General features: G+C 43.9%; 1 protein-coding gene across 2 annotated transcripts in view; it reads left to right on the plus strand.

The window, feature by feature from the left end:
• The window catches only part of Lcp1 (lymphocyte cytosolic protein 1), an 89,617-nt gene that overhangs the window by 64,591 nt on the left and 4,397 nt on the right, over positions 1–20,629 (plus strand). For both annotated transcript variants that reach the window (XM_055609894.1, XM_055609893.1), the window contains exons 9-17: positions 324–489; positions 1,629–1,771; positions 4,342–4,437; positions 6,191–6,386; positions 8,284–8,362; positions 8,908–9,022; positions 9,946–10,079; positions 17,496–17,619; positions 20,029–20,153. In XM_055609894.1, coding sequence (XP_055465869.1) covers positions 324–489; positions 1,629–1,771; positions 4,342–4,437; positions 6,191–6,386; positions 8,284–8,362; positions 8,908–9,022; positions 9,946–10,079; positions 17,496–17,619; positions 20,029–20,153 — 1,178 coding nt within the window. The remainder of the gene's footprint in view (positions 1–323; positions 490–1,628; positions 1,772–4,341; positions 4,438–6,190; positions 6,387–8,283; positions 8,363–8,907; positions 9,023–9,945; positions 10,080–17,495; positions 17,620–20,028; positions 20,154–20,629) is intronic.

Consider the following 20,629-nt stretch of genomic DNA (forward strand, 5'->3'; position numbering starts at 1 on the left):
CCTCCAGCTAACAGAGGCTTTAGGTGTACAGGCTTCCTCAGAGGGCAAAACAGAGAACACAGGACTCATTAATCTCATGCCAGGGTCTTCCAGACTGGGTGCTGGTTTGACTGAGTAGGCCGCTGCAGAAGCTCAGTGTGTGGGTTATTAGGTCTTTCTTCCTTATTATTTTACTGCTTTTCCTTGGTGTTAAAAGTAGCGAAGACCTTGTCTCTGGGTCTGTGAACATGCCAGAAGGACAACAGCCCAGCTGTTGCTCATCATTTGGCCTCAGCCAAGTGAAGGCACCAACCTTGCATACTTTTTTTTTTTTTCTCCTCCAGGAAAACTTGAACTTGGCTCTGAACTCTGCCTCGGCCATTGGGTGCCACGTGGTTAACATAGGGGCTGAGGACCTGAAGGAGGGGAAGCCTTATCTGGTGCTGGGACTCCTGTGGCAAGTCATCAAGATCGGGTTGTTTGCTGACATCGAGCTCAGCAGAAATGAAGGTAAGATAAAGCGTCAGGTGCTGTGAGTAGCGTGGCTTTCTAACCTTGCCTGTGTCCGTGGCTGGCGGAAGACATTAGGCGTTCTCCAGCTGAGAACACCACTCGGTTAAAGTAGCAGACCTTCTCCATGCAAACCAGACTTTTAAAATGATAGTGCAAAGGCTTTTAGAGGCCACACGCCAGCAATAGTGCTTTAGAATATATAGCTCAAGCTGCCTGGAACCCTGACCCACAGCTCGCATTGGCTACAGAGGCTTCACAGCAAACCACATGCATGCCTGGTACCTCTGGAGACCAGAAGGTGTTTGATTCCCTGGGACTGGAGTTATAGACGTTGTGAGTCATCATGTGGGTGCTAGGAATTGAGCATGGATCCTTTGGAAGAGCAGCCATGTTCATCACTGCTGAGCCATCTCTTCAGCCCCAGATATCTGTATTTTTAAAATCTGTGTGTTCAAATTATAACCAACAGTGAAAATGTTGAGATACCGCTTTAAAACCAAAATACTAAGCATCGTATTTAAAAAGCAAAAATAAAATAAAAAAAAATAGCAAATGGGAATCTTGAAACCCAAGAGAAAGAATATTGATTTCCAAAATCGAATCAACTATATGTAAACTCAACCAAGCAAAAAATATTTATTCATCTGGGGAAACACAGAGGAAAGCTGATTGCATTGTTCAGTTGCTATAATTATACAGGTAAGCATTTGGACTATAAAACGCCAATGGGAATAGAAAAGAGAACATTGTCATGATCGCCAAATCGATCTCTTAAAAGCAGAAGTGTCACTGTGGTATGAAGTGTGGTCCGATAGACCCAACAGAGTACTTCCAGGAAGTCACCATGGTAACCTTTATGCTGTAACTAGTGTTCATAGGCAAAAGGCTTGAGATTCCTTGATGCTTTGTCCTTTCTAATTAAAAAATAGGGACTAATAAGTTAGCTCACAATAATGTACCTACCACCTTTAGGAAGTGTTAGTGAGTTGTTCATTTCACGGGAAGGGCTTTAAGACATTACATTTAGAGGGACCATGCCTCTCTTTGCTCTCCTACCAGAGCCCCATGTCAGGGATAACGGCTGCCCCCAAACATCCGTGTATTTATGTTGGGTCATTTTTGTTGTGCCTCTCCAGCTCTGATTGCTCTTTTGAGAGAAGGAGAGAGCCTAGAGGACCTGATGAAGTTGTCCCCCGAAGAACTCCTGCTGCGGTGGGCTAACTACCACCTGGAAAATGCAGGCTGCAACAAAATCAGCAATTTCAGCACCGACATCAAGGTAGGAGAACGCCCCTGAACACACCGCAACGCAGGGGATTTGTGGAGCCAACGGGGAAAGGACAGATGCTGGGCCCCGTGTCTCAGCAGCTTAGGCTTCTTGTGGTTCCAAAAGGAACCACTCACCACCCCCAAGGCTTAATGTGAAGCTCTAGTTCTGGGACACACACACACACACACACACACACACACACACACACACACACGCTGCCCAAGAGCCCTAGTGAAGCTTCAAGGGGAGAGGAGTCTTGCTTTGAGTTTCAGCATTAGGAAGTAGGTCATCAAGAGAGCATCATGCCGCAAGGGAAATGCTCCTTTTAAGCCAAAGCGAGTACCTGTAGGGGCTGGCGGAGTGGCTCTCAGCGGTTAACAGCTCGCTGTGTAGTCATGAGGAGCAGAGTTTAGATACCAGCATTCCCATATCAGCAAGCCTGGTATCCCATAAACCTTCGCAAGTCCAGCTCTTTGCAAGAGATCCATGCCCTCTTTTGGCCTCTGTGTATGAATGGGCAATGTGCATACATGCAGATATAATGCACACACTCGTGCAAATTAATCTTCAATTTTTTTTTTTTTTTTTTTTGCAAATAAATCTTAAGACAGGAAAGTGTCTGTAAGACTTTAATGTCTCTGGTTTTATAAATGGTGCCGCCTTAGAGGGCTTCCTTTTCAAATGTTAAATAAAGATGTCTTTCTGATCACTAATAATAGTAAGCACAGCGTTTGCTGCATGCCAGACATTGGCCTAGATACTTTTATAAGCGCGTGATTGGCTCACTGAATCCTCACCACAGGCTCTAAGGAAAGGATTTCACAAATAAGAAAAAAAAAAAAAAGAACTGAGAGGTCCATAGGAGATAGGCCAGGAAGCTCTTCGAGTTCATGCTGAGAGGAAGCAACCGCTGACAGACGGCCTAGGGTAAAAAGCACCTAAGGGGCGGCCCAGGAGCATTAGAGAGCAGATCCCATAGCACCAGGGTGAGCTGCGGAGGTAGGACGTTAGGAAAGACGTCAGTGTCCACCCACTCCGACGAGATGGAGTCTCTCTCCAAAGAGAAAGAGCGAGAGAAAGGGCCACATGCCCTGCCAAGAGCCCGCCAGGCATATAACAGAGTAACAAAGGCCTCTGCGTGGACTGATGTGGTGCTGTTCAGTACTCCGCATATGTCAGGCGCAGAGCCAATCAGAGTAAAGCATGCTGCTGAGAAGTCCCGCCCCTTTCTGGGGCGCTCAGCCAAGCAGGCTTGCACGGATTATCAGCGTTCTTCCAGCAGCACCAGCCAAAACCGGGCTCAGGAGTTTTGTCCTGACATTGTTGGAAAACTGTTAAAGACCTTAGCCATGAGCCTGATTTGCTCTCACTGAAAGGCTACATTCTTAAAGTCATTAACTATTACTTCAGACCTTGGGAAGGCCAGTGGGGCACTTAAACATTGCTTATGCCCTGTGTGTCTCTAGAGGGAGCTGCCACAGAACAGGCATCTGAGGCGTGTGTCCAGGTTACAGGCAGCGCAACCCCTGAATTTTCAGTATTTAAATTAAAAGCCTTTCTAAAACTGTCTCAGCAAGTGAAGTGAAATTCTATGTGCTTTCACTGACTGAGAATAAATCTGTATTTTTAAGCTCATGACTGTGAAAATTCTGTTTGTCAGTAAGCACTTTAAGGAATCCAGTAAAACTTCAGAATTCAGACCCAGCCCAATTCATTGTAACCCAGTCTGTCTGTTTTCTAGTTTCCAAAAAGATATGAAATAGACCTACCATGGTGATATTTCTCCTTTACCAAAAGGCTGCTTGTGGCCTCTAATCCCAACACCCGGGAGGCTGCAGGACGAGAACATTAAGTTCAAGGGCAGCCAGCCCAGGATGCATGATGAAACCCTGTCTCAAAAAAAAGGCATCGAGCTCGTTCACTGGACAGACACTTACAACTCCCAGGACCCACGTAGGAGAAAGGGAGAACAGGCCCTTGAACGGTGTTCTCTGACCTCCACTAGAATGTGTTCCTTCCATATATGCACATAAATATATTGTAATTTGCAAAAACTAAACTAGACTACTTGCTAATGTCTCAATAATCTGTCTTTGAAATCTTTTCTTTGGCTGATTGTCCATTTGAATATGGTTTTTTTCATTTGAATGTATTTTTAAACTCTGCTTTAAACTTCTGCTTCCTCTCTCTGTCACTCTTTTTTTTTTTAATTAACCCTTAGCTGGCTGACTTCTACAGCAGTGTAAAGGTATAGACATGTTTTCCTGTATACAATTTAATTCATGTATAAGTTGTTCACGTCCCTCCCAGAGGACAACGAAATCTTGGTGTTGCCTTTTATGTTGGTCCTGTATTGTTTTTTAATTGTTAGACTCTTTTGAAGAGAAAACAGATACAGTAGACAGCTGGAAGAAGTGAACCTTCCAGTTTGTGAATGTTTCTAGCTCAGTTAATTGCTACATTCCTGAATGACAAGAATAAGAAATACAGTGTTTGTTTTTAGGAAATGATTGTCATGTTAAGCATCGGTGCAATTAGCTCCACTGTTTTGAAATTGTAATTTTTTAACTGTTTCTCAGGACTCCAAAGCTTATTACCACCTGCTGGAGCAGGTGGCTCCAAAGGGAGATGAAGAAGGAATCCCAGCTGTTGTGATTGACATGTCAGGCCTGAGGGTAAGTCTGTGCCCGCTGTCTTCAGAGAACACCATGCCTTCTGGGTGTTCACTGTTCCTTGGTGTCCCCTTGGCCCCTGCTCTGCTTAAGTGCCTGGCAAACTATTGAACTCTGTCAGCAATTTTTGATAATAACTATGGAAAACTGAAGCTGGACGTAAAACACCAGGATAAGAAAGAATGGCAGTGAAATGTCATGTACCACTCAAAGCGCCTTATATGCCCATCATTTCAAAGGCTCAACAACACCAACCTGGGTCGAAATATTGAAACACAGCTCTTTTTTTTTTTTCTGTAACTTTTTTATTTTCAACTGACTCATAATGACCATTAATTTACGATATCTATGCTCTGTTAGTTAGTTCTCTATTGCTATAATAAAACACTGTGGCCAAAAGCAGGTTGGGGAGGAAAGGGTTCATTTGGTTTACACTTCCCAGTCAAGTCAGGGAAGCAGAAAGCTTGGAGGAATGCTGCTTACTGGCCTGCTCAGCTTGCTTTCCTGTGCTAGCCTTCAAAGCCACCTCCCTAGGAGTGGCACTTTCCCCAGTGGGATGGGCTTTCCCACATTGATCATTATCCAGAAAATGCTCTACAGACTTGCCTACTGGCCAATGTGATGGAGGCATTTTCTCAGTTGAGGTTCCTCTTCTCAACTTGTGTCAAGTTAACAGAAAACTGGCCAGGACATCTGCTTTGGGTGGTGATCAATCAAAAAAAAATTCTTCACAGGGTTTTTTTTTTTGTTTTGTTTTGTTTTTTTTCTGTTATTGTTGTTTGCTGTCATTAGCCTTTTGTTGTTGTTGTTGTTTTGTTTTCATTCGTGCGTGTTTCCCGGTGCTTGGGAGAGGACCCTGGGTTTCACAGTGGCGGAGGCAAGCTCTCATTCTTCAGTTTTGCCACCACTTATAACCCTGATCTTCACACATTGCCTTGTCTGTTAACATGCCTCGTTTATTGTCACTGGGATTAAATCCAGTGAGTTAATATCAAAGTGAAATCCTCTCTGAAGGAGAAATGAAGTAAAAGCAAACAAGAAGTGATGTTCATGAAATGAGCATGTTGCTATTTCTGCCGTGGCCTAAGGAATAATTCTAAAGTAAGGCTCTGCTTTGTGAAAGCTCGTGGACTTTACAAAGGCTGGATCATCCTCTAAGACATCTTAGTCCCCTTTTAAGAAGTCTGATTACAAATGACTGGGAATTGTCCTAACTCATTTGTGCTGCAGTCCACAATCTGAAATTTGCCCAAACCAAGTTTTATGCTGTATTTACCGTGGTAGTATGGAGATCGACACTTACTTTGGATTTTAACCAACCCAGTGTGGGAAAAGTGATTGTAAGAATCAGACATCCTTAATTTATGACTGTTAAATGCCTTTTACGAATTAGAAATAGGAATATAAATTATTACTTAGTAGCCTTTTTAACAGCAAATTCTCACAAAGTGTGCAAAAAAAAAACTGTAACAAGAGGAAGCTTAACAATTGAAATAATTTAATCAATGCAGATGGTAAGAAGTCGGATTTGCATGCATTTCTATTGAAAAGGGCAACCAGCTGCCCACCTGAACTTGTTAAACGGGGAGGGGATCTTGGCCTCGGATACGGAACCTGTGACTTTGAGACTTGGGTGCGTGTGGTGAATGTAGTCGTGAGAGGCAGTTAGGTGTCTACCAGTGTTAGGCATCCAGTGTTAGTGAGACCCATGCATACGGATCCTTGACACAGCCCCTTGACATCCTTTTCATTGCAGGAGAAGGATGACATCCAGAGGGCAGAGTGCATGCTGCAGCAGGCGGAGAGGCTGGGCTGTCGGCAGTTTGTCACGGCCACCGATGTTGTCCGGGGGAACCCCAAGTTGAACCTGGCTTTCATTGCCAACCTCTTTAACAAATACCCTGCCTTGCACAAACCAGAGAACCAGGACATTGACTGGGGGGCTCTCGAAGGTAACCATAATGTAGCTGCCTAAGATGTTCAGGGGGAAAAGAAAATGCTCACAGCTCTGGCTCAGTGGCAATTCGAAATCAGCCCCGAGGCAAACGCAAACCCATCAATTCTCCAATATACAACAAATAGAGGGAATTAATCAAGTCAATTATAGCCAAAGCAGCAATAATCAAATACAATTACATCACATCCGCTCTACATCCATTATCAGAATTAACTGTTTTAGGGAAGACAATCTATTTAATTATTGGATGAAATAAATTCTAAGCTCCAAAATCCTAATTTATGTACTTAATGGACCGTGTTAGTCACTAGAGGCAAGGAATGGCCACCGCTCAGCCTGTGAAGTGGTATCTAACTTATTCTAGGATGTGGTTGCTCAAGATTCATTTCTGTTCTATTTCTTTTTCTAATCATTAGAACGCGAGAATATCTTGAAGCAGAATCCTGACAGTTGCATTTTACACATTAAAGCCCTAATATGGACAAGTGGCATGCAGCTCCAATCAGCTCAGCTTCTCCCAGCTAGTGGTTCCAGAGATGTTCACTGGTCCTTTTAAAAACATGAGCTGATCTCTACAGTGATATAAAAGTAAAGTGGAAATTAATATTGGAAATGAACGTTATTAACTCAGAGAGGTGCAGGTTATTTTTTTTGCCCAAAGCCTTTTCACCAGTACTTTTCTCTAGTTACTGGCACAGCGTCCGTCCCTATCCAGCGCTGATGCTTTGGCTAACCCATGGTTTGTTGGTTTTGCGCCCTGATCTTCAATCTGTGCATCAAGCCAACTAGTCATCCATTCCTGGCTGTCACTTTAGCACCACAGTTCGGGTCTTTCCCGATATAGCACATATACAGCAGAATCGGACGATTCTCCTCCCTCCCCATTGCCTTCCCCACTTCCTGTATCATCTGCCTCCCTACAGTAATTCTCATTTCAATTCGTCATCCCATTTTGTTTTGTCCTGTTTTTATTTCGGTCTCCAAAACGAATAGTCTCGAGTTCTACTAAGATATCTTTCTGCCCTGCACTCTTACTCGATTATGTAAACAAATAACAATAATTCTTCATTTAAAATTTCCTCTAGATTGTTTATTTTCCTTTCTCCTCTTCTGGACCCATACTGTCTCATGCGCCAGTTAGATCTTAGGGACTTGTTCCTCCATTCATCAAGCGGTTAAATGTGTCCCACACTCCAGTCCCAAATACAACCCCTTCTGCATGTTTAATATAAACGCACATCACCCTTCAGTAATCCTGCACCCCGCAGCCAGGCACATCTGGCAAAGCTTTCGTTATGTCTCTGCCTTGCCCAAGAATTCATCACAGCAATCAAACAGAAGGATCTGCAGTGACTGGCACCGCCTAATATATCATCGTAAACCTACAACCATGCATGCAGAGACTCCCAGTCCCGGCTGCAACCTGCAGGCCGTCTCACCTCTGTGGCCACACTACACAGACCCCTGCCACACCGCTTCCCAGAGCTCTATCTGGAGAGCTCGCCTATTGCTTCCTCTGTGCGCATGTTTACACTCTTCTGTCTCATCGCCTTCCAAAATGCTCTACTCTCTCCTCACTCCTATTCAGCTTCTCCTGGCCCCAGAAAGGTAGCACCAGTTCCACATTTCCCAATCTGGGCTATGTTGTTCTTTCCCCCGTCTCATCTGAAACAGCATAGCTGCCTCCTCCCTCCCTACATCCAGCTGGCTCTATGAACCCTCCTTGGTGCCGCCACCTCTTGTTAGATGCTGTAGACATGTTTGTAGAAATTAAGTGGGAAGAAATTAGCAGATCTATTTCATAGCTTTCATCTGTGTTCCATACATCATAGATAAACCTAGATTATAAGCCCCGTTCTAGAGCATGTATTAACCAGTCTCCGCTGATCTAGGTGAGACAAGGGAAGAGCGGACGTTCAGGAACTGGATGAACTCGCTGGGGGTCAACCCTCGCGTCAATCACCTGTACAGGTAAGAAGAATCGGGAGCTCATCCTCCATATGTAACACAGAGACCCCAAAAGAGCGTAGGACCCCCCCCCCCACGCCGTACCACTGTGGTGTGTGCTTTCTTCCCAATGTGAACCACGATGGGACGCAGGAATGCCACGGTGGCCTGCTCTGCTGAGAAACCCACTTCCAGAGCTTCAGTTAGCACTGCATTTAATACCAAAATTACACCTTTGCAAAGTGACAACTTTCTACCCATCCTCTCAGGCGCCGGCAAGTCAGAGGGTGTTAAGTCTGCGGATAAGCGTCTCATGTGCTATTGCTAAAGCCGTGTTCCTTTTCCTGCCTTAAAGGCAGTTTATGTCCATGGAAGAGCCATAGTTAGTCACCCGGGAGAGTAAATCTATTTCTCTGAATCCCGATTTCTACATCTTGAAAGATGGAGCTAGTCCTAGCAGACTGCCGGGGTTAGTGGGAACGTTGCAGGAACTATGAGCCTCACTTACTGTGTCATCCTCCAAGCAGGATGCTGGATCTCTGAGAACTCTGTGTGCTTGCTTTTTTCAGTGACTTATCGGACGCCCTGGTCATCTTCCAGCTCTATGAAAAGATCAAAGTCCCTGTTGACTGGAACAGAGTCAACAAGCCTCCCTACCCCAAGCTCGGAGGCAACATGAAAAAGGTAAACAGTGAGTTTCCTGGTGGCTCCTGAACAGGTGGCGGGGTTAGCCTGCCAAAGCGCTTTGTGAACACTCCACCACGTGACCAGGCTTCCTCGAGTGTTTAGTGGGGATCGAATAATAGAGCAGCCGTGTGAGACCCTGTGAGTACTTCCATGACAGTGAACCCCGTCATCGCGGTTGATTGCTGATCTGTGATTCGTGTTGGGTGTCCCCACACATTATCGTGAAAATTTTCCAATTGATCTAACTAATTAGTGCAAGCAAAGCCACGGGGTCTCCCTCCGGCCCCCTGCAAGATCGCCGTTCTAATTTTCTAAAGAACTGGAGCCTTGTGCTCACAGCTTGGCTGGTACGGTTTGGCTGCTGTCAACACAGGGGGAACATTGTTTTGTGACAATAAGGTTGACACAGCCACTTCCTACCACTCCTCAGCTCTGTGATTCTTCTTATATTTATTTATTTCATGTGTGCGTGTGCAGGTTCCAAGAATGGAACTCGGGTTGTCAGGCTCAGTGACAAGTTCCTTTATCCACTGAGCCATCTTGCTTGCCTTCTGTGGTCCCTTAGTGATCCCTGAGTGGCCATGGGGCTATCTGCCCTGCGTGTCTATCCACTGTGTACATCTTCCGGTCCATCTGTGTGCAAAAATTATTTTAGAAGTATCACAGACGTAAGTGACGGTGGCTCGCTACGCGGTGTGAATGCTCCCGGGAGTCCTCCTGAGAATACGTTTCTTCTGATGTGGATCATAGCACTTTCTCTTTGTAACGCACACAACCATACTAGCACACAACCAGTCGATAGCTGAGATCATGCGGGCCTGATGTTTTATTTTGTATCTTTATCTTTATCATCTTTTCCTGATATTTATCATAACCGAGATGATGCCATAAAAGTCGTTTCCTTTCTGCCTCACTGACAGCTTGAGAACTGTAATTATGCAGTGGATCTGGGGAAGAATCAAGCTAAGTTCTCCCTAGTTGGCATCGCAGGACAAGATCTCAATGAAGGAAACCACACTCTCACGTTGGCACTGGTTTGGCAGCTCATGAGAAGGTAATGTGATCCATGGGATGAATGAGATTTTAGTGAATGGATCATTTATCTGGAAACAGAATAGGAAATTTTTAGCAAAGTGATTTAATGTAGTAATACCATAACTTAAGTTAAATTTAGTAAATAAGAAAGTGCTTTTTGTTTTTCATTACTTTTTTCTTTTAATTTTTAATTCTTATGAAAACCTATTGTGGGCTCATTAGTGTTTTATATTATTAGTTTGTCTGAATGAATCCTACTTTTATCTTTTTACGGAGTGTCCTTCTGTGTGCCTGGTCGTGTTCTTGGTTCTGCACAGTTTTTCCCTGGCATGAACATAGTCACCCCTACTTCCTCTTTTGACTGGCTTATCTTTTCTCATCCTCTAACTTTCAGCTACTTTGTATCAATACAGTGAATTACATTCATATAGGTTTACATCTCCACCTTAGATCCTTTTCCTATATCTAGAATCTTTCTAAAAGTGCAGGTTTGTGATAATGAATAGTTTCTGTTTCTATAAGCCAGAAAGACCTTAATTTCTTTTTTGTTGTTGTTGTTGTTCCTGAAATATGTTTTCTCTGAATGTAGGGTCCTACGTTCATGTGTTTTTCTTTAAGTGCTTTGAAAATACTGTTCACTGTCTTCTTGCCTGTGTTGTTAAAAGCAGAAAACCAGTGTCACCCTTGTCTTTGTTCCTGTGTGTGAAATATGCTTATTTTGAGTATGTGTGTTGTGCAAAGTTATTTCTTGAGCATTTGGATATAGTTGTGATGGCTTCTTTTCTTGACTGTTTCTACTCATTCACTCTTATCTTCAATGCAAGCCCTATGCTCTTACTTCTTTGCATGGTGCCTATTCTTCTGATCATGTGCCAAACATTATAAGGCTTCCCTTGCTTGCTACAGGATATTTTTATATTCCTTTAACAATATGTTGGTTTTTGTTCTGAGATGGGGTTAGGTTCAGCCCAGTTTCACTCATTTGAGGCTTGGTTTAAACTTACTCTTCCAGAACTCATTTCCTGCTCATTAATAAGAAACTAAATGAGCATGTTAACTGGTGACCCGTGTGTTATTAATTCTTTCCTTTCAGCTGGTGGGAACCAAATAATTTCAAGCTTCATGTGCTCTCCATGTGTTCATGCTGTTCTTTTCCCAGACACAAATGAGTGCCTTGGGCAAAACTCAGTTGAAATTTGAAGGAACCCTCTGAAGATCCCTGGGGCTTTCCTTCTTGGTTATGCTTTCCTTTTTATGCCAATACTCTCCTATCTAAAATGCTGTACTGCAAATTCTAGGCTCCTTAAATCTTCTTCGGTTTTCTCTTCGCATGCAGCTTGGAGACCTCTCTGGGATGTGCATCTCGGGACTTCTTCAGCTCCCCTGTTTTCCTTCCAGAGGCTACTATCCCATCCTTCCTTCTGTTCAAGTCTAAATCACACTGTGTGTTAGGTGTTGATGTCTGTTCCCTTTTATGTCATAATATTCTATTAATAAAGAACTTTAAAGCTTATCTCTATAAAAGTTCTTTAGTAGAGAACTTTAGATATGTTTGGGAGCCAGATGTAAACTTGATTAATTAATAACTACCTGGTGACATTCATAAGAGAATAAAAATCGGAAACAGATTAAATGAAAACAAACTCGTTTCTCTTTAAATATTGCATTCAGGTAGAATCTTCTATCCTTCCATCAGTGTGACATAACTTACATTGTACCTTCAGGGAAGCTCTAGAAATCACATGTCAGGTTATATTCTGTCTAACAAGGTCATGACAAGGACACTGATTTCGTCCCTCAGCCCCCAGCTTCAGCCTCACATCTGCAGATCCCAGTTTTCATGATTGGTTCTTGATGTAATTGTGCCAGTGTTTCCACTAGCTGGAAGATAGTCAGCAGTGATCTTGGTGTATTTCAGTCCCCGACTCAACACCGCCTTTACCCATTCCCCAAATCGGGGCTCTCCTAACTGATGAGATATGCATTTCATGATGTGTGGGAAAGCGCAATAGCTGAAGAAATTTGAACCCTGTCTGTCTTACTGTACGTCACATGCAGTCATTTTCCATTGCTGTGATAAAAAATAGCCAGGCAAAAGCGACTCAAAGGGAAAGGGGTTTATTTTGGCTTAGAGTCCAAAGAGGGATATAGATCCTCATGGCAGAGAAGACAGGCATGGAAGTCATGTTGTTAGTTCTAGGAAGTTGGCTGATCATATTGTGTCCCATTCAGGAAGCAGAGCTGAACAGGAACTGAGGCTGGGCTCTATAGCCTCAAGCCCCCCCCCCCCAGGGACTCACTTCCTCCACCACCTAAAAATTCCACAGTCTTCCCAGACAGCATCACCAGCTGAGACCAATTGGTGTTCAACTGCATGAGCCCACGGGGGAACTTGTGACATTCAAATCACAGTCGGTATGTCTCACCTTTGACATTGTGACACAGTGTTAGTGTCACCCTTAAAGTTTACGCTCAAGAGCCACCATGCAGTTGAGTCACCAACAAATTTCAAAAACATCTTTAATGTTTTAGGTGGGTTTATGGCTCTTGTGTTGGGCCACATTCCTGGCTATCCTCAGTCACATGGGGTCCACAGGCCATGGGTTGGACACACTTGACTGAAAGTTCCTAAGTACCAGTCTCCCCAATATATAGGTCCATGAACTATTTCTAAACAAGCTTCATTGCTTTCACATATGTTTTGAATTCTAAACAGAAAGGCTTTGGTTATCCATGGCTTTAAAGCAACAGTTATTTTCATTGTTGTAAATACATTTTCTCATGGATTACGATATAGGATAGTATTTATATGTTCTAATTTAATGATAAGAAAACCTAAGCAAGCCTATTCAGAAGTGGACAGTGGTGCAAATCAGAAAAAAAAACAAAAAAAACAAAAAAAAAACTATTCCATTGAGAGTGAGAGCAGGCCACATGGGTGAGGGGGCTCAAGGGGACTGGTTAGTATTGGGGCTTCCTTTTGAGAGCACAGGAGTTTGGCTAGTAGGAGCATAGTTTGAGTACTCTTCTTTTGATAGGCTTGAGTTATATAAGTGTTTGTTTTGTTTGTTTTTTACCTCACATGCCCCTTCCCAAATGCATCTTATTTTAATTGTATACATTCCCAATTATGCAAAGGCATAAGAGGACAGACAGGAGATTCTTCCTAGAAGTTCATTTGAGGACACAGTTTGTCTTGTTGTACCTATACCTGGATCCTGTCTAGGCCAGATTGTGTTACTCAGACGTAATGGAGTGTGACTGAAAAGGGTTTATCTGTGTTTACCCATCAAGGAAAGGAAAAGCTTATTCCATCATTCAGAGATGGGTATGCCCTCTGCTCAATACAGATGGGGTCCTGTGTTGCCAGCAGATAACTAGCCACGTTGTTTGGGGGAAGAGTGTGTGTGTGTGTGTGTGTGTGTGTGTGTGTGTGTGTGTGTAATGCACACAGGTAAGGCTCTCAGACCGTCAAGTCCATTATTAGGAGAGGGTTTGTTCATAGCCCAGAGTAAGTGGTGGTTTTTTAGACTATTCTCTATGCTGGCCTTTCTCAGAAGTTTCACCCACACATGGCCCCAAGCCTTTCAATAGGGCTGACTTGTATTTGGTAAGTCCTGTCTGCTGCTGCAGCTGTATGCAGAAGATTTCTGCATACAGAGGAGTGGACAGAGCAATACATTATTATTGAAGGAGGAAAAATGACTGGTGATTATGTAAATGGTACCAGAAGGGGTTTGTTTTTGTTTTGTTTTCCTTTCTTTTTTTTCTTCCTCTTCCTGACACATAGTAACAGATCTATTCGATTTGCATCCAGTTCTAGGTACAATTTATTTCACTTGGATCGCACAGATATGCTAATTTGGTCATTTATCAGGACAATAAATGGTTTGTCATTTTGCCTAAGCCTGCCTTTCCCCCTTCAGAAGCATGGAAATCATTCTAAGCTTGGACAGCTGGCAAACAATGTATAAATTAGGAGACAAAGGCTTAAAACAAGTAAACTTCCAGCAGATGGCAATGCCAGAGTGAAACAAGAGAACAGACATCAAGGCAGGCAAGTGAGAGCACTCCCTCCAGCCACACAGGCTGTGGACGGTGACTTCGGACTAGGTCCTCTACAAACAAAACACCAAGCTTCATCCCTCTTATCAAATGTTAAATACGTAAAATGAGTGTTGACTGTGGGAAGGCAGGAGAGCAAGCAACGGCTATCCCATCTTCCCTGGGCTCTCATAGTCACCCCACATCAGTCCTCTTTTGTTGAGAGAGGAACTGGTTGGACTTGGGGCTCACAATGCTGTTTCATCTGGACCAAAGGCTCTTCAGCCCAGTGTGTTTTACAATTGCTGGCAATATTGCGATCTTGTCAGTAGCATTCTAGCTAATAACACAGTCGCGTGTGATAATAATTAAAAAAAAAAAAGTGTGTGAGTGTGTGTGTGTATGTGTGTGTGTGAGTCTTTGTGTTTGTGTGGAGGCCAGAGGAGGGTGTTCTGGAAGTAAAAGTGGTTGTAAACCACCTCATGTGGGTGCTGGGGACTAAAACCCAGACCCTCTGTGGAAGTTGGATGTGCTCTTACCCACAGAGCTGTCTCTCTGAGCCTTTGTTTCATGTTTTGAATCTGTATCTTAATGAGCCGTTGCTTTTCCTGCACTGACTGCTTGACATTACAGCCCAATTCTAATCTTTCTGCTCTTTGCCTTTCTCACTCTACTTAACCAATCTGTGTTAGAGGTGGCAGCAAGACTGTTCTGTACTCATCAGAACTCTATGCCACCCTGAAAGGTTGTTGTTAAGACCGCAATGCTAGGAACCACCTCAAAAGCACCCCCCCCCCCCAGCCCAGCAGGAGCTTCTCTGTTCTCTGGTGGGTTTTTGTTCTAACAGACAGATCTTTGGGTAGAGGTTGGTTCTCCTCTGTAGCACTTAATTCCCAGAGTCAAGAGAGTGGAAAAAAACTCAGCTTCTGTTTCCTTAGCTGGTCAGCAGAGCATGGCTGGATTTCTGACAAGGGGAAGAACACATCTGGAATGAAGGAAGCAGATAGAAGGTTGTGTCAGTTTGCCTCATCAGGTTATACATAGGAAAGACTTAATGAGGTAATTACTGACAGGCCAGGCCTCGCTGAACCATTCACTGGGCAGAAATTCTTAAATGTTGTCTTAAATGCAAACAAATTAATGCATATAGCTGCTAGTAAAGGCAGGATCTTTTTCAAACTAAAAGTATCTCCAGTTCCAGGCCCCTCAACTCCTTCTGACTTTCACAGGTACCAGGTACATGCACATACATACATACATACAGTCAAATGTTCAAATAAATAAATCCATTTTTTTTAATTCAAAGATATTTTTAAATGACAAAAGCTTCCAAGGCCGCTGCTCCCATTTTCAATGGCAGGAAGCTGTGTTAGCCCAGAGCAAGCCAGGTACCACTCTAATTCTGAGGTTTAAAGTGAAATCCCAGGGGACAGCTGTGTGAATATTGTGCTTTGTGTAGAATAGGTCACTAGAGTGAGTTGCAGGATGGATGATGTAAGCAGAATTCAAGGCACCTGAGTAGATGGTGCCCTCATTCAGGCAGGCCCTCTGAGGTGAAAGTCAATCTCCAGCTTCCTGGGTTCCAGTCTGAGAAGAGGTCATTGGTGGGTAATATGACCCACTCCTGCACACTTGAACCATGATGTCAGCAAGCCTGCCTGTGGCTCACCTGCTGGCTTCCTTCCAGTTGAGAAAGAAACAGGTTGTCAACTCCTTGCAGGAGAATTTCAAGGACCCTGTGGATGCTATACCAAATGTTTTCCCTGGGAAAACACCAATTCGAAAACCACCGTGGACTGAGGTTGTCTTTGTGACTGTATTCCTAACAACTTGCTGATATTTTCCCTTTATTCTGTTCACTGCTGCACCTTTCCTGAATGTTTTAAATTTAAGAATGTTAACTTTTAACAAAATGATGTTATTTATTACCTGTGTGGTGGTAGTGTGGGTGGTTGTGATGTGTTTGTGGGTGTTGGTACAGGTGTGCATGCCACAGCTCGAGTGTGTAGGACAAAAGACAGCTGTGTGAAGCTGCTTCTGTCCTCCCACCTCCCCATGGGTTCTGGAGCTCTGACTCTGGCCTGTGTGGCAATCACTTCTACCTGCTGAGCAGTCTCACTGGCCCTTGCTTTTTTGGGGGGGGAGGGGGATTACTTTTTTTTTAATTGTAATAATTATAGTTTATTCACTTTGCATCCCAGCTCTAGCCCACTCCCCCATCCTCTCCCAATCCCACCCTCCCTCCCTCTTCTTCTCCTATGCCCCTCCCCCAGTCCACTGATAGGGGCCCGTCTTCCTCCCCTTCCATCCGACCATAGTCTATCAGGTCTCATCAGGACTGACTTCTTTGTCTTCCTCTGTGGCCTGGTAAGGCTGCTCCCCGCTCAGGTGGAGGTGATCCAAGAGCCAGCCCATGAGTTAGGGACCATCTCTGACATTAACTCACGGCCCTTGCTTCTTAATGTGTCTAGTCCCTTTAAGAATAATGTTGAAGGCTAGATGCATCCTCTGCTCCATCTCTACCCTCCTGCCCTACCACCATCTCCACCCTCCTGCTTGCTCTTATTTCCCAGAACAAGGGCAGCAGGTACAAGAGAGCATTAGCTTTGTAGTTTACTATAAAAACCGTATGCTTAGTTGCCAAGTTAGCCTAGGGTAACTCCATTTGAACTCTTTTTTATATGTGTGTGTGTGTGGGGGGGGGTGTTTTTATGAAGCTTCTGCTATCATAGGTTTCCACAAGACCTTTTAGGACTTTTTTCAAAGGTCTTTATCTTTAATTATCCTTCCCCATATCCCCTCCTCTATTCTGACTTCCCATCACTCTTCCCTTTAAACCCCTCCTGCACCACCATTCTCCCTGTATAACCTTTTATAGCACTGTGTTCTATCCCTCTTCACCTGACAGTCGCCCCTGACAGCCCATGACTAATTCCCTGACCTCGGTGGGTGTTCCAAACAGAACGTGCGTACTTCCCCAGAACATTCAAGGCTAGCCTCCACAAATGAGAGAAAATGCGTTTGCCATTCTTGGTTTGCGTTACCTCACTCAGAATGAATTGTTGCCATTTACCTGGGAATTTCACAGTTCATTTTTCTTCACAGCCAGGTGACATCCCACTGCATAAATGTACCACGTTTTTTATTACCCGTTCATCTGTTGATGGACCTCCAGGCTGGTCTCATTTCCTAGCTGTTGTGAGCCGAGCAGCAGTGAACATAGGATGAGCAGAAGCGACTAGTGTTATTGAATACTCCTTTCCCTCTCCAATGTGATAAATAGGGCTCAGACTCTCTTTCATGGTCTGTCTAGAAAGAAGAGAACATCTTAGCTACTTTTCTGTAAAGAATAATAATAATAATCATCATCATCATTCTTGATTTCATTCAGGTACACACTGAATATCCTGGAAGAGATTGGTGGTGGACAGAAGGTCAATGATGACATTATTGTCAACTGGGTGAATGAAACGTTGAAGGAGGCGCAGAAAAGCTCGTCCATCTCTAGTTTCAAGGTAAAGTTTTCATCTTCTGCTTCTCCCTTTGTTTTCATTGCATGTTGAGGGGCCTTTGTTAAATGACTCACTTCTGTTCATGGCCATTCCACTAACAAATTTCCTTCAACAGTTACTTATAAACTGTTACTTTTAAACAGTTTTTAAGCAACTCATTTTAGACCCTATTCTTTTGAAGCAGTATAAAACACAGTAATAAATTTTTTTTTCTAATGTGCATGCTTCCCCAGGTTAGAGTTTTTTACATTATAGTGGTAAAGTGTAAAATACTAAAAGATATCTTATATGATATTTTTTTGGGGGGGGGAAATATGTATTTCATCCCAATCCTATTTTTATTAATAATACCGTTATATATTATGAGATTTATTAACTTGGCTGTCTGTTAGCAAGACTCTTTCTCAAGGACCTGGACACTTGATCCATATCACACTAATGTCCATGCATCGCAACTTCAGTGTTCTAACTTAAAGGCAGGATTTGTGGGGAAGGATCTCTCCTACCCGCAGGAAAGAGAAGAGAAATTAAAGTCTCTTCTCCACAGGAAGGGCAAAGGCAGCCTGGCAGGGCAGCACCACAAGCTCCATCTGCTGTGAGCTCATCCGGGATGTGGGACGGCCCCGCGCCACCTCAGGCCTTTTGCTCGCTCTGCCCGGGTGGCTGAGCACAGGTGAGAGTGGAGGCCAGTAAGTGACATGAGCAGATGTTTCCAGAAAGAGATTTGGAAAGGCAGCTGGGTCGAATGAATTCAAAGATGTCCCGGCTACTGTTCCGTTCTGAGTCCCGGGGGCGCTTCCCTCCGACTTTGTCTTTGCCGCTTTCCGTAGTTTGTAAGTAAGGAAACTGTACAGCTTAGGAGGCTTTCTGGGTCACAGTCCATAAATGCAGGCACTGTTCTCTAAGTGAAGGGAAAGTACCTTTATCTGGGGCAGGGTGGCCATGGGTCACCTCACCATGGACTGGCCAGTCACAGTTGCTTCTCCTTGGAGAGCAGCTGCTACACCAGAACACCAATTCCATGCTGGTGTCCTGGGAGCTCTTGTGGGGACAGAGTTTGATAAGCCATGCCGAGAGTCACTTTTAGGAGTGCTTGACAGTTCCCTCATTCCACAAGTCATTGTGGCTTAATTTTCTCTGGCTTCTCACTAAGTCATTACAGCACTAATTAAAAAGGGCCTCGTGGTGATACCAAAGGAAAGGTCAGATTAGCCGAGTCCCTTTTCAGTGAGACTCTAAAACTATAAATACAGCTCACTCTTGATTAACCACTTGGGAAATAAGCCCATTTCCTTGTCATCGGCTAGATGCCCACTCCCTTTCTTCCCTTGTCAGCTCCACACCAAGGGCAGAAGGCAGGGGGGAAGGCAGGGCCTTGGGGTATGATTCCATCATTGTTTTAAACTGCAGTAGTTCTTTTATCACAAAGAAAAACAGTAAAATAGACTCATTCTGATACTACAGATGACTGCTTTACCTGTATAGGAAAATGAAAGCAAGGGGACTGGTACGAGCCTTAGAATCCATTCTGATTCACACCTTCCAGGCATGCACTGCTTGAACTCAGCACGCTTAGGTGGTAACACAGGCACACTCCTTATCCCCAGGACCATGAATAGAGAAAGCACACGCATGGAGCTCTGTGCATCCAGGTCTGAGGGGAGTTCTACAATTGAGATGTGCACATCCAAACATTTACAAATGTCCAGACTGTTAAGTCCAAATCCCAGCTCTGCCAATTGCCAGCAACTCACTCAGCCCTAGAAATTCCCTCTTCTCTGTAAATGAAGGTTAACTGTGGAGGCTGAAGGCCTAGTTCAGTGCTACAGCACATGTTGAATTGTGTGAGGCTCTGAGTTCAGTTCCCAGCACTGGGCAGAGTAACAAAGATTAAACGTCAATATTAAACACCTACACCACAAAAATGACTACTCCATAAGGCTATGTACACCTCTTAGCTAAATATAGCCTCCTCCTAATGCCTATGTACTTCAAAGCATGATGAACACATACAATGCTGTGCTTCTATTACAAAATAGGCTTCAAGAGGTAAAACAAAAGAATAAATGCCTATTCCTGAGGCATGTGGTGACAAGAAAAGGCTGAGCAAAGTGTGTTAATTGTTGTCATTGTGTTTCATCACACTGTTGCTGTCTCCATGGAAACCCTGAGTTTTCCCCAAGTTCCTCAGAGAAAGAGGATCTACTGTCACCGGTCTACCCGTACCCTCACCTGTCTCCTGCCACGCACTCCACAAGGCTCCTCTTATGCAAAGCAAGGTTCTTCTGACCTCTTTAGTCGCTTCTTTTCTATGTCTAGTCTACACAGAAGAAGAAGGAGCTACCCCCTTCTCTCGAGGCAGACAGAAGTGACTCCAGGGTATGTTGATAAACCCTCTTTCTCTCTACTTAGGACCCAAAGATTAGTACCAGCCTCCCAGTCCTGGATCTCATTGATGCCATTCAACCAGGCTCCATAAACTATGACCTTCTAAAGACAGAAAACCTGGATGATGAAGAGAAACTCAACAATGCAAAGTACGTAAATAAACTCCAGGATGAGAGAGGGGGCCACAGGTGCTAGCCGGGTGGTTGTGGAATCTGATGTTTGTGCCTTGTACAAATTACTTCATCTGGGCTATTTCTGATCCTTCTTCTCATGATTTATTGCAGTCTCCTTATCTGTGTAGGCGGGTTACAGGAGCAGTTTAAGATTGTTTGTGTTAGGAGGGAACAAAACCTAGACTATCCTCCTGAATGATAAGCAAGGCTACACTTTTTTATAAAACTAGTTTCTTAATCCTAATCCATGGATTGCAACACTAAAGCTTGGTGTGTAAAGTCCACATATGAGCACTTCACTCATGAGTATCCACAGAGGCGAGTAGGCAGAACAGAGATCAGTGTTGGGAATGTCACCAGCTGAGTCACCATGTAACCTGTCCTGCCAACTGAGCCCCTGTAGGAGGGGAGCCTGCGGACTATAAATAAAACTTGATTGGATCACAATCCAT

Source organism: Psammomys obesus, unplaced genomic scaffold, assembly GCF_907164565.1.
Source record: "Psammomys obesus unplaced genomic scaffold, mPsaObe1.curated_primary_1811, whole genome shotgun sequence".
Lineage (NCBI taxonomy): Eukaryota > Metazoa > Chordata > Mammalia > Rodentia > Muridae > Psammomys > Psammomys obesus.